Here is a 15,179-nt window from a genome sequence, read left to right as displayed (position 1 = left end):
GACTAGCAGGTGCTTCCTTTTATCTGAAGTTGCACAATTTACAAGCATGTAGCAGTTTTTTTTACAGCTCTTAAAAGTTAGAAAAAGGGAAAACTTTAGAGCCGACAACAGGAAGCAAAAAACACCTGAAATTTTTTCAATGTTACACAACTAGCTGTTTTCTTTCCCATTTGAAGTGGTATTTAGGGTAATTTTTTTTGCATTTTCTGCAGTACTTCAGATTTTGCAGGTGGTTTCAGCAGGAGCATTTGGACAGCCTGTCTGTTTTTATCTGAACCGACCCGCTGGACAAATGGCAAACATATTATCAGCTGTTTTCTGCGGATTTTGTCCAATCAGATGTCAGCGGACACATCTCCACTGACATTCGCCTTCCCATAGAGGGCAATGGGTGGCTTGATTGGGTCCACCTGAAAAAGACAGGCAGAACTGATCATGTGAAAAGGGCCTAAGGCTTCATGTACACTAGCAGCTCAAACTTGAGTTTGGGGCCTTTTGGCATCTTTTTTCCAAAACTCCATGAAAGCCTATATGTGTCAATGATCAAGGTGAGTTTCATCTTCCCTCAACCTCCCTCTCCTGAACATGAAAGAATCCCGACAGGATAGAAACATTTTGACCACTGGCCATGGGAAACACAGCCCACACATTTAGAAGTTATATTATAGGCTTACCTGGAGGTACAATTTAAAAAATTCAAGTTAGACTTTACGGTAACTTGTTTTGCCAAGAGTCTTTCAGGACAGTACTTGAGAGAGTGGCTCCTCTAACTTGTCAGGAAACACACCTCCAAACTTTAAAAAGGAGGCTCCTTCCCACATGCTGCCAGTAGTAGTAGTAGTAGTAGTAGAGAACCTCGGACCCGAGCTGGAACACATATAATCAGAATATGTTTAGTCACAGCATAAAATCAAACAATAAGGGCAGGTTGTTGCTGTCCTGAAAGACTCCTAGAAAACAAGTTACCGGTAAGTCTAACTTGAATTTTCCTTCAACATCTTTCAAGACAGCACCCGAGAGGATAAACGAGAATTACCATCTAGGGGGGGGGACATGCAAGACCTTTTTGCCAAAAGCCTGATCATTTGCCGACAGAGGGAGATAGCCCCAACAGAGTAGGTTCACAGAATAGCAGATTTAAGCCATCTAACAATAGACCCCTTTGATGCTTGGTGGCCCTTTTTGCCTGAAAAAAGTACAGAGTCCAAAGACCTAAAATCCTTTGTTACTTCAAGGTAATGTAATATAGAGTTCTTCTTGCATCCAAATTGTGGAATTGGCTTTCTTCCCCCCCCCCCCCCCGAAGGGTTTGAGCAAAAGGTTGGTAGGATGATATCCTGCGAGCTGTTGTGAACTGACGCTACTTTCGGTAAAAACCCCAGCTCTGTTTTAACCACTTTCAGACCGGACCAATTTGCTGGTCAAAGACCAGACCACTTTTTGCGATTCCGCACTGCGTCGCTTTAACTGACAATTGCGCGGTCGTGCGACGTGGCTCCCAAACAAAATTGACGTGCTTTTTTTCCCACAAATAGAGCTTTCTTTTGGTGATATTTGATCACCTCTGCGGTTTTTATTTTTTGCGCTATAAACAAAAATAGAGCGACAATTTTGAAAAAAAACGCATTATTTTTTACTTTTTGTTATAATAAATATCCCCCAAAAATATATAAAACAACATTTTTTTCCCTCAGTTTAGGCCGATACGTATTCTTCTACATATTTTTGGTAAAAAAAAATCACAATAAGCGATTATTGATTGGTTTGCGCAAAAGTTATAGCGTTTACAAAATTGGGATAGTTTTATAGCATTTTTATTAATAATTTTTTATTATTTATTTTTTTACTAGTAATGGCGGCGATCAGCGATTTTTATTGTGACTGCGACATTGTGGGGGACCCATCGGACATTTTTGACAAATTTTTGGGACCATTGTCATTTATACAGTAATCACTGCTATATAAATGCAGTGATTCCTTTGTAAATGACACTGGTAGTGAAGGGGTTAACCAGTGGGTGGCAGTGTAGGGGTTAAGTGTTCCTAGGGGTGTGTTACTAACTGTGGGGGGTTGGGCTTTCATTTAGTGAACACTGATCTCTGCTCCAATCACATGGAGCAGAGATCAGCGTCACTAGTTGCTAGGCAGAATGGAGAAATGCTGTTTACTCGGCATTTCCTCAATTCAGCCGCTCCGTGAGACGATCGTGGGGATGCCCGCGGCGATCGAGTCCGCAGGTCCCGTGACCGGACTCACGGGGGTCCTGACCAACGCGGGAGCGCGCCGCCGGCGGCGCGCTCCCGATGGCAGGGCGGCATTGAATATTGGACGTACCTGTACGCCAATATGCCTGCCCGTGCCATTCTGTCGACGTACATCGTCGTGCGCTGGTCGAGAAGTGGTTAAGTATAATGATAAAAGATCATTTGACTCTGGTGGGCATCTTTACCTTTGCATCCAGAGATTCTGTCCTGTGGTTCCATGCCTTTAGGAGGAAACTCTGAAGAGGTCTGAAATGTAGCCTTGCCCATTGAATGGCTAGCATAGTCAAGGTTAAAGTTCCTAGGCCTGACATAACCCTTCTGACTGACATTTCCTGATTTGTCTGTAGCATAGCTATGATATTTTGGACTTTGAATTTTTTTTCTCTTCTGGAAGAAAAATTCTTTGCTCCACTGAGCTTATTTGGTACCCCAGAAATTATACTTGTTGAGCCCGATTGAAGTTTAACTTCTGAACATTCACAATCCAACCCAAGGTTTCTAAATGACTACAGGCTTTTCCCAGGTCTTCTAACAATTTCTCCCTGGATGAAGCAAAGAACAGCAGGTCGCCCAGATAAAGGATTACTGTGACCCCTTGAAGGCGGAGAGATGTGAGGGCTTTTATCACCTTTGTAAATATTCGTGGGGCAGAAGAAAGGCTGAAGGGAAGGGCCTTGAATTGCAGATGTAGCACCTCATTCCCCATGTTTATCACCATCTTTAGGAATCTTTGAAACCGAGGGACTATTAGGGATGTGCAGATAGGCATCTCGTAGGTTGATCGATGCCATGAAGCACTCCTTGGTCAATAGCTTTCTGACCATGAAAATAGAGTCCATACGAAGCCTCTTGTATATGACTGATCTGTTTAGTGGTTTTAAGTTGAGGATTAATCGAAAACTTCCAGATTTTTTTTTATCAGTTATATGGGAATAGAATCCCTGATAATGTTCCTACAGTGGTACCTGAATCACAACCCCCTTGTTGCCTCAGATCCTTTATCAGGTTCTTCATAGCTAGGCCCTTTGTAACAAGCCTACCAAGAGATGCAACAATGCTTGCCCAATAAAGGAGAACATTTTGAAGCCTTCCTCCCACTTGTAAAAGGCTGTGATTGCGTTTTGCTGGCTGACGCAGGGGGATGGAAAAGGACATTTCCTTTGCCTTTTCCCCTTTGCCCTGACCAATTTTTAATTTTTCTCTTGAGGTTTGTTACTTTGTTCCTGAGCCCTTTGAGGAAGAAAAAAAACGTTTGACTGGCTGTTTATTCTTCTTCACAGGAAAATACTTATTTTTATCTGCAGTTCTGTCAAGAAGTGAATCCAAATCAGGGCAGAACAAGTCCCCTAAGAATGGGACCCCACATAGCTTGCTTTTAGATGCCGCATCTCCTGGCCAGGTTATCAACTACAGCGCCCTTCTGATTGAGTTAAATAGAGCTGCAGCTTTTGCTGTTATCCTAATAGATTCTGCTGATGCATCTGAAACATAAGCTACAACTGCTGACAAAGTCGTAAAGGAATCGAGAATTTCTTGCTTGGGTGAATCAGCTATTATATGAGTTTTGAGCTGATCCACCCAATATTCCATATTCCTAGAGACACAAGTAGTGTCCATTGCTGGTTTGAGGTTGCCCATGATGGATTGCCAAGCCTTCTTAAGCTGTTGATCCATCTTTTTATCCATGAGGTCCTTTAAAATCCCCATGTCCTCAAATGCCAGATCAGTTGATCTTGAAACCTGAGAAAAGGCTGTATCAAGTTTTAGAACTTTATTCTAAAGTGCTGCTAGGTCTTCATCAAATGGGATCCTCCTTTATGGGCCCTTGGGAAGAAAGAATTTTTCTGGTTCAGCCCATTCGTTCTTAATTGTCTCAGTAATTACTGCATGGAACAGGAAAAGGAAAATTTTTGGGTTTACCGAGTCCTGCATACATCCTGTTATGCAAAGACAATTCTTTTTGCTCTTCCTCTAGGCCCAAGGTAGAATAAATTGCCCTTAGTAGGCCTTGTTCAAAAGACTATTTATAAGGTGCATTTTCCACCTCGTCCTCCTCCTCATCCGACTCTTCCTTAGAATGTAAGGTGGAATAGCCTTCCCAGTTATGAGGACCTACTTCTGCACTTCACTACCGAGACTAACAGTGGGCTCTGAGAGGATTGTGAGGTGGACGGCTGACTTGGGGATGGATTTGCGAGCGAAGATCGAAAGGATTAAATGGTGGCATCGAGTTCCTTTTTGACTGGTGCAATCAAATCGCTGCAAGCGTAAGAAGCCTCTTCCTTCACTAAGGAGTCAATGCATCCAGCCTTCAGGTAATTTTGCTTTGCATGAAGGGCATTTTCTTTTAATCCCCGGGTCAGAGCGTCCAAAGGCGCCGCAGGTGCAGGGGAACCAGTTGCAATAACAGGGATGTCTGGAGAAGCGGCGCCAGCTTCTGACGCCATGCTGGTCCACTCTCGCCTGTGACCACTAGGGACCTAAAGGCAAGCCAGACATAATGCCCACCCCTTCTAGCTGCCACAGACTGAGGGGATCCCGGCAGTACTCACCACCCTGGCCCAGGTAATGCACTGTGCTGCCGCCATCCGTTCTCCCCTGTGCCAGCCACGAGGTGTTCTGTGTCAGTTTCGCTCCATTCCAGAATGAACCAGCCACCTAGCGCTAGGGTAAAACAAAACTGAGGCTACTAGAAAATGGCCGCCTCAGAAAAAAAAAAGTCAGAGCATCGGGAAAATGCAGTTAAGAAACTGGCTGCGGCTACAAGAAAACAGCCGCGGCTACAAGAATACAGCTGCTTTTCGCGTCGCCCGATCCCCCACATGGCCACACACAGATAACCCAAAACCAGGGGAAAAGACGAGTTGCCCACCAACCGCAGCCCCCTGCCAGGACCTGGAGCCCCCCCAGAGGACCTCCGGCCAGGTACGTGCACCACACACCCTATGCCCAGTCACACAGCAGCCCATCAGCAGGGGGGAGGAGGGAAAGTGAGAGTAAGAGACCCCCTAGACGACCTCCCAGGGAATGCCCAGCTGCTCCATCCTGCCAAAACAGAAGGAACCATACTTACCACTCCTGCTGGATGCATTCCACTGACAGACCCACCATCCGAGCAGTGGTGGGGGGGGGGGGGGCTGTCGGCCACAGCACACTGTGACACGGACAGCAGTAGCCCGGTGATGTGTGTGCCCCGGAGCATATAGCTCGCAGGCCACCCCTGGATCAGACGGGGCATGTCGTGGCTGACCGAGCGCATAGCTAAGGTCTGTACACGCTCGATGGCCAGGCTGGGGAGACTACCGGGATCTATATTATCCAGCCTGTCACCCAGCCTGGCTGTTTATTGTAGATCACAGGAATCAAAAAGCAGAAAAAATAAAAAAATTCCCAGGACCAAATGGGAGCCAGGTCCTTCTCCTACACTAGGCAGAAAAAAAACAAGCTGCTGGAAGCAGAGTGAGGGGTTATAACCAGTAGGACCGCCCCCTGGGCAGTACTGTGCAGTTTTGCTCTTTTTACGTGTTCTGCCTAGTCCTCTCCTGAAGGTGGCGATATAACCCTAAGGTTAAGCTTAAAGGTGCTGTGTCCGTCAATAAATGAAAGAGAAATATGTTTTTACTACCGTTTTAAGGCAGCATCTAAAAAGGGAGGCCTTGTCTTTGCTTGCAACAAATAAAGGAAGATCATTTGAGGAAAGGTTTATTTAATTTCTTATATCCTTTTCCTGGGCCTAAATATTGGAAAGATTAAAATGCAAAGAATATTCTCCCTCATCAAATTGTACAATGCAGTGGCTCAGATGTATTGTCATGAAATGGGCACAGCTGTGATATTCCCTCTTGGGATTCTGGATAAATTGGTATCAGGCTCTCTGTCTTGGGCATAATAAATCATGTATGGGATCATTTACCTTTCCTAGATTTTTAATATATAAAGGCAGCAAGAAGCAAGCTTCTCACTGTCTCATCTCAAGCATAATATCAGTGGATTTGTTCTGCACAATTGCATGTGTGCTCAGATATCCAGGACATGCCAGGTTACTGCAGTCTCTCTTACAACTCCATTCCTGGAAAAAAAGATCAACATATTTGTTACCAAAAAAAAAAAAAGTTTTGGTAACCACTGACACAAGTTTACTACCAGGAATGAAGTAATGCCATAAATGAAAAAGCTCCTTCACATGGCCATTTAGGATCCCTCCAGCATATAGTTGCATATGCATCTAAACACAGCACTATAGGAAACAACTGGGTCATACAAATAACTACATCTACAAACAAAACCATGTGCTGCTTTTAGCATCAAACAAAAGAAAAAGAAGAAAGTAGGATGCAGCTGGTCTTGGGCCATACATAGTTGCAGTTTTTATGGGTATAAACGCATATAAACACATTTATGCATGCAAATGTAAAGGAATAAATGTAGACACCTAAATGCTAATCTCACCTAATACTAATACTTTATGAGTGACCTTCTGCTAGCTCTGCCAGCAAGAAACTGTTTCATGCAGAAAACATATTTCCATGTGAATGAAGTCTTAAAGCTTAAACTTTATGGGCAGATTTAGTATATACAAAATAGTATACAAATAATATAATAATATAATACAGCAATAGCTTCGTCCTCGTTATTGTCCTTCTCTGATAGGAGGGTCGGGGCAGTTACCCACACTACATTCATAAAGAAAATGGAAATCTGCAGAACCACATGACATGCAGTGCTTTTTTTCTGCATCAAAAAACGCATGGAAAGTAGATTATATGGGTTCCAATGGCATACTTCACAATCGTGCTGTTCAATTCCAGAAAAAAAAAAAAAAAAAAAAAAAAGTACAATATCGGCTTTTTTCCTGCACAGAACTGTACTGGAACATTGTAAAAATCTTTAAAATGCACTGGACCCCAATACAAAGGAGAAAAAAAAACCCAGGAAGGCATCCGGAAACGCATCAAAAACGTGCACGCAGAGAACGCATTCATTGCAACTTGCCACCAACAGAATCGTATATATATATATATATATATATATATATATATATATATATATATATATATATATATATATATAGGCTGTTACTGATTAAAATTTTCGTGTTTGATTAATCGATTTTTAAATCGACTAATTCCAATTATAACGCACATACAGATCCAACTACTTTTAGCTGATCTCTTTGCATTGCAACTCTGCATTAGTCATTGGTAAATGTGGTATACACTATATACAATCACCCGACACTAGTTTACACAATCCATGACCTAACTTCACAGTTCACAGAAATACGTTTTAAATTCAAACTGTAGCACTGACGTAATTTTTTTTTCCCACAGTAGCACGACAATCCCTCCACCTCCGGTCTAACTAATCACTCTCACTTATGGCATGTACCCCTGTGCAAACAGGTGGTCATGCAAGCGGTTATCAAAAGGGTTAACATGAACCATAAACTTCTCTCACGTCTCCTTAGATCTCAGCAAGGACGCCAAGAAAGAAAAGATGCTCACCGCTCAAGTATAAAATTACATTTTTGTGTTCAAACACAAACTACTCACATAAAGATGATAAAAACACAGCATGTAAAGCCGACAACCATGTTAGTTCCGTAGGGCAGCAGCGGGTGACGTTATGCGTAGCTCCTCATCTGCACGCGTTACGTTCAAACAGAACTTCGGCGTCACTGAACTCCTCCCCCATTCCCTTCATTAGCAGACGGAGGCACTTGGAGAAGGGGGGAGGAGTCAGGTGACATTGATGTCTGTGACATCAGCGGATCTCCGACGGAACTCCCTGAAGACCCAGAAGCCGGCGGAGAGGTGAGTACCGATCAAAAGAATTTTGATCGATCAAAAAATTAAAAGATTAATCAAGGAATTAATCTTTAATTTCCACAGCCCTAATTTTATAATATATATATATATATATATACACACACACACACACACACACACACTATCCCCCAAAAGTGTTTACATCCCTCACATTTTTGTAAATATTTTATTATATCTTTTCATGTGACAACACTGAATAAATTACACTTTGCTACAATGTAAAGTAGTGTGTGTACAGCTTGTATAATGCTGGAAATTTGCTCAATAGGGTTTAGGTCTGGAGACATGCTTGGCCAGTCCATCACCTTTAGCCTCAGCTTCTTTAGCAAGGCAGTGGTCATCTTGGAGGTGTGTTTGGGGTTCTTATGTTGAAATACTGCCCTGTTGCCCAGCCTCTGAAGGGAGGGGATCATGCTCTGCTTCAGTCAAAGTACATGTTAGCCTTCATGGTTCCCTCAATGAACTGTAGCGCCCCAGTGCCGGCAGCACTCATGCAGCCCCAGACTATGACACTCCCACCACCATGCTTGACTGTAGGCAAGACACACTTGTCTTTGTACTCCTCACCTGGTTGCTGCCACACACACTTGACTCCATCTGAACCAAATAAGTTCATCTTGGTCTCATCAGAGGACAGGACATGGGTTTCAGTAATCCATATCCTTATAATCCATATCCTAAAGCCTCGTACACACGATCGGATTGTTGGAAGGGGATTGTGTGATGACAGACTGTTGGCCTAAAATCTGTCCGTCAGTACACTCCTTCAGACAACTGTTGTCTAATTTATGACCAACAAATGTTGGATGGCAGGCTAGTAAATTGTCAGCTGACAACGGTCTGTTGTCAGATTTTCGTATCGTCTGTACACATGCCTGTCACACAAAAGTCCAAAGTACAAACACGTATGCTCGAAATCAATGCTCACCAAACATGACATTAGCAGAAGGTGCCCAAATGGTGGCACTTAAGAGCTGAAATTCCACGTAGTACATCACTGCATTCGTGTTTATTGGCCGACAATTGTGTTCCGTTAGTATGAAAGACAAGATCCAGGCACACGCTCTTCCAACAAAATTCTGACAGTCTGTTGGCCAACAATCCGATCGCGTGCTTGTCTAAAGCAAACTGCAGGCTCTTGTGCATCATCTTTAGAAGTGGCTTCCTTCTGGGACGACAGCCATGCAGACCAATTTGATGCAGTGTGCGGCATATGGTCTGAGCACTGACAGGCTGACCCCTCAAACCCTTCAACCTCTGCTGGCAGCACTCATACGTCTATTTTACAAAGACAATCTCTGGATATGACGCTGAGCATGTGCGCTCCACCTCTTTGGTCAACCATGGGGAGACCTGTTCTGAGTGGAAACTGTCCTGTTAAACCGCTGTATGGTCTTGGCTACTGTGCTGCAGCTCAATTTCAGGGTCTTGGCAATCTTCTTATATCTTTATGTAGAGCAAGAATTCTTTTTTTCAGATCCTCAGAGTTCTTTACCATGAGGTGCCATATTGAACTGTCAGTGACCAGTATGAGAGAGTGAGCAATAACGCCAAATTGAACACACCTGCTCCCCATTCACACCCGAGACCTTGTAACACTAACAAGTCACATGACACCGGGGAGGGAAAATGGCTACTTGGGTCCAATTTAGACATTTTCATTTTGTTGCCAGCGGTTTCGACATTCATGGCTGTGTGTTATTTTGAGGGGACAGCCAATTTACACTGTTATACAAGCTGTACACTCACTACTTTACATTGTAGCAAAGTGTAATTTCTTCAGTGTTGACACACGAAAAGATAAAATATTTACAAAAATGTAAGAGGTGTATTCAATTTTATGAGATAGTGAGAGTGTGTGTGTGCGCGTGAGACTGAGTCTTACAGTGTATGGACAGCTTAAAATTGTAATAAAATTGTGTTTAGCATTCAGCATTTCTGGCAGTTTGATACATACGGTGAGCCATCTTGATTAAGAAAGCAATGAAGTTCATTGAGGATAACAGAAAGCACATAAATACAGCACAGCGGTACATTATTTCATACTCAGGATGAGGAAATCTGTCCAAACAGATTTCTTGCATGTAGAAGGGATATGATGAGTAAGAAAAAAATGCAGCTAAGGTTTCAGATAAGAATACAGTTACCAACAAGAGTAAGCTTGTGTCTGGTTTCCAAGATAACTCACACAGCACATAGACATAGCATTTTCACTCATCACACATAGGACAGACCATCCATCTGAATGGGCTGCTCTACACAAAGCAATTGCCGCAAAGAAGCTTCAGAACTTTTTTTTTTTTTTTTTTTTAGAGTGGAGCTTTGTGTTTTTTTTTCTGGCTATTTTTGGTGCAGCGCATTTTTGAAATGCAGATGTGAATTGAGCCTCATTGTTCTTGTGTTACTGCACCAATTTTTCACTTTCAGACCCCATTCACATCTAGCATAGTGGGAGTGAACGTTTTGTGCCTCGTTTTTCCTGTGACATGCATAGGGTAGCCTGTTGATTTAAGTTGGCTGTGCTATATTGTGGTCAACGGGACATTTTGCCATTGTGGGTTTTTTACTATGCATTTTGCAGCATTTGCCACTTGTTTTTTCACATGGCAAAATGTGTGTTTGCTTCTGTGTTTGGTGTACCGATAATTAATGGCACTGAAAGCGCAACTAGTAATTTTAGGTGTATAAACATGGCACACAATATGCAATCTGATTGTTTATGGTGTATTTAGGCTGCTTTCACATTGAAGCGATTTACAGGTGCTATAACGCTAAAAATAGTGCCTATAAGCGCCTTTTCTCTCACTCCAGTGTGAAAGTGCTCTTAGTGTCGGGGTTTTTATTTTTTTGCGCTACAAATAAAAATAAAAACCAACATTTTGATAAAAAATACACAAAGTTTTAGTTTTTGTTACAAGTAAAGAAGTACGTTTTCACCTTCACTGATGCGGCTGCACTGATAGGCAGTACTGATGGGCACTGATATGCAGCATTAATGGGCAAAATGGCACTGATATGCAGAACTGATGGGCAATCATAGGTGGCACCGATATGTGGCACTGGTGGGCAATTATAGGCAGCATTGATCAGGAAACACTGGCAGGAATCCTCATTGGCACCCCTGGGGGTCTCAAGTGGGCATCCTTGATGGGTCTGCACTGATCATCAGTACAAACCCCCCCCCCCCTCTCCCCCCATCAGGAGAGCAGCTGATCGGCTTTCCTCTACTCGCACCTGTCCATGCGAGTGGAGGAAGAGCCGATAAACAGCTCTGTTTACACTGATCAGCTCTGATTGGACACAGCTGATCACATGGCAAATAGCCTACATCATAGGCTCTTGCCAGACTGACACACCACCGATCGCCGCACTGCACGCCCCCATGCTGGGAAGCCTGAAATAGAGTTTTTTATTTTTTTTAATCTCAGGTTTTCCAACATAGAGGAGAGATATGGGGACTTCTATAACCCAGATCTCTCCATAAAGAGGACCTGTCATGCCCTATTCCTATTACAAGGGATGTTTACATTGAATTTACATCGTGTTTGAAAAACTGCTGCTCAAATACCGTGCGACATAAAAACAAAATCGCAACAATTGCCATTTTATTCCCTAGGGTCTTTGCTAAAAAAAAACATATATAATGTTTGGCAGTTCTGAGTAATTTTCTAGCAAATATGATATTTACATGTAGAAGAGAAGTGCCAAAACAGGCATGGGCTGGAAGTGGTTAAACTGCATTTTCTCATCTATCTGCTCTCAGCCCTTAGCGTTTTATCAATATATGTGCATTCCATTCTTCTATTTTCTTAACCAAAACACAGAACATGCGACAGGAAAATCCCCAATACTGAAACGTTACAAAATATGTCACCCATGCAAACTGCCGCCATTGTACAAAACAAATGCATAAAATAATCAAATACCTTCATGACGTTCCTATAAGAATGACGGAATTCTGGAATTTCTTTCTCACTAGCATCTTCATCTTCCTCATCCAGAGCATCATATCCTTCGTCGGTGCTGCCATCAGTCTCATCAATATTCGTCATGTTGTCTATTAGGCGCTCCAGGGGAGGACTTAGCTCCCTCTCCTCATTGTCCTTTAAACCATAATCTAGTGCTTTGTAGATTATAATTCCTAGCGATACAATGACCTGGAAGAGACAAAAATGCAGACATGACAAAGTGATCCTTCCATAAATCAATACAGCTATCTGAGAAAACATGTTTACATACTCGGTGCTTTTTTTATAGATTATCTATTGGAAAATGTACAATCGCATATTAATTTCACTTTCAATTTTAACTCATCTTCAGCCTACTCTTATTATCTGAACGATATTGAACTTTGTGAAGATACCCACATATTTACTTCCTTGGATCCTGTGACACGTATTCACTATGCCTGCTTTAGGCTAAGATTATCCACTTAGCACCAGCCCACATTGTACTGCGGACAAGCGCCCACTGTTGGCAAAGCCTACTTCCGGGTTTAGGGCGCCCGTATGCACGTCGCCTGGCTCCTGCTGTGATCATACACAGCCGCAGCCTGTCAGCAAGTCCCGGTCAATGATTCACAGCCGGGATGTGCTGATTGGCTGTGTAAATTCTCAGCCGAGAGCTCTGTGTTGATATTCAACACAGAGCTCTGTACACAGGGAACAATCTGTTTCTCATCCCTGCAAAGCAGCACCCTTTACACACATTACACAGTTAGGCACATATTTAACTCCATGATCGCCCTATATCTTAACCCATTCCATGCCAGTGTCATTAGTACAGTGACAGTGCCCATTATTAGTACTGGTCATTGTATTAGGGTCACTGGAGATGTCAGTGGCAGCTCATTCCCACCCTCAGCATCAGTTAGTGTCAGATTTTCTGCCACACTATCGCAGTCCCATTATTGCCAACATTAGTGGTATAAAAAAAAATCTAACATATACCATAGTTTCAGAATGGATAAAAGTCAATGATTTAAAAAAATATATATTTAAATCATATTTTTTTGGATTTTTTTTTACATTTATTTTAAATAAAATGCTTTTGGAGTACAAACCTAAATACAGTTTTCTATTTAAGATACATTATTAATTTAGTTTATTTAGCATGAAATGGAGCTTAGTAATGTAGCATGAGGCCTTATATTATGCAATATTTCCATTTTTGGTAAACTCATTCAATCTCTACAAACTGATACACCTTTGATGCATTCACACAATTTCATAGTAACCACGAGATAAAACAAAGTTCAGGAATATTTCTTATATCCCATTGTTTTGCAAATCTATGTACACTACAAACTGTATGATTGAATTGGTTCCGTTTTACTAACCTGACCGCTTATTCTAAATAGGAAACCTTCATTTTCAAATCCAACCTGCATAGTTTGTAGATGCTTTAACTTTCATGCAAACCGATCAAAATGCACTTACTGGTGACTTTTTTTTATTTTAAGGCACGTAGCAGAATACATTTTGGGCAAATTTTTATTTATTTACTGGATATGTTTTACAGCAGAAAAAGCATAATATATATATATATATATATATATATATATATATATATATATATATATATATATATATATATATATATATATATATATATATATATATATATATATATTATTTTTTTTTGCATTTATAGCGTACAAAATAAAAAACCCAATGCTGATCAAATACCCCCAAAAGAAAGCGGTGTGTGAAAAAAAATAAGTACATTTTGCTTGGGCACAAAGTTGCATGGCTGCGCAATCACTAGTTAAACTCACGCAGTGCTAAAATAGCAAAATCCTGCATGGTCATGAAGGGGGCAAACTCTTCCAGAACTAAAGTGATTACAGTGTTCTTGGTGACCCCACCCCAACAGCAGCCAGAATGGGTAGTATACTTGCTTGCCACCGTTGAGGTTTTGTTTTGCTGTTCAGCAAGAATTAAACTCCCTGTGGCATTTAGGAGGCAGAAGCACATGCCGAATGTGAATTATTGAACTGAATGGAGCCGCGCAGCAACTGCATGCAATGCAAGCAGATGCGGCGAGGTGATGGGAGCTTTCAGGGGTTACAACAGGTGACATTGTCAGAAACCATGAAATCAGACTGAGCTAGAAGTACAGTCAAATCACAACTGTTTAATAATAAAAGTAAAAATAACAAACGTAGTCAAAACATAGTCAAAGTTCAGTAACCGTAACGGATAGTCAGCTAAGCCAGAAGTCAGGTATCAATGTAGTGAAACAGCAAGCAGGATTTGGACCCAGAAGGGATGTCAGCAAAGCAAGTCTTTAAACAGGAATGCAGGAGATCGGCTCTGTGATGTTGACCATGGCGAAGGCAGAGATCCACTGGGCTGAACGGCTTAAGGAGGCAGGAATGACAAGCAGGATATCATCAACAGCTGAGTAAATGTGGAGCGATAGGAGCTGGCAATTAGCCAACAGCTGAGCAGCCAGCTCTGAGACCCCATTCACACTGGGGCACTTTGCAGGCGCGATAATGCTAAAAATAGCACCTGCAAAGTGCCTTTAAAAAGCCGCTGTTGGCTCACACTGGAGCGGTACGCTGGCAGGACGCAAAAAAAAAAGTCCTGCTAGCAGCATCTTTGGAGCGGTGAAAGAGTGGAGTATACACCGCTCCTGCCCATTGAAATCAATGGGGCAGCACGACTATACCGCCGGCATAGTGCTGCTGCAGCAGCGCTTTGCGGTGGATTTAACCCCTTTCTCAGCTGCTAGCGTAGGGTAAAAGCGTCCCACTAGCAGCCAAATAGCACCGCTTTACCGCCGACACACCCACCGCCCCAGTGTGAAAGGGGCCTGAGAAGGAAGGGCTGAGCCTAGCCCTGACACATGAAATCCTCAACACCTGTCAAACGCCCTCTGAAATGCAATCCACTGTGGATTACTTTTCAGAGGACAATGCATGTATAAAAGTACCTGCAAAGCATTTAAAGTTGACGCTAAACTAACTAGAATGTGCCTTCTCTTTTTCCTTTTATCTCTGAAATGCAAGTTTTTTTACTGCCTATTTTTCAGACTGTTCTAGGGTGGAATATATGTGTAAGTGAATATAGTCACCCTTTCC

General features: G+C 42.3%; 1 protein-coding gene across 9 annotated transcripts in view; it reads right to left on the bottom strand.

The window, feature by feature from the left end:
• SPIRE1 (spire type actin nucleation factor 1) overlaps positions 1–15,179 on the bottom strand; it is a 249,298-nt gene that overhangs the window by 123,491 nt on the left and 110,628 nt on the right. For all 9 annotated transcript variants that reach the window (XM_077492410.1, XM_077492411.1, XM_077492412.1 and 6 more), the window contains exon 3: positions 12,019–12,249. In XM_077492410.1, coding sequence (XP_077348536.1) covers positions 12,019–12,249 — 231 coding nt within the window. The remainder of the gene's footprint in view (positions 1–12,018; positions 12,250–15,179) is intronic.

Source organism: Lithobates pipiens, unplaced genomic scaffold, assembly GCF_037356315.1.
Source record: "Lithobates pipiens isolate NorthernLeopardFrog02 unplaced genomic scaffold, aLitPip1_a1.2 Scaffold_19, whole genome shotgun sequence".
Lineage (NCBI taxonomy): Eukaryota > Metazoa > Chordata > Amphibia > Anura > Ranidae > Lithobates > Lithobates pipiens.
The sequence above is the reverse complement of the archived record's forward strand: the minus strand, read 5'-3'. Positions and strand labels throughout refer to the sequence as shown.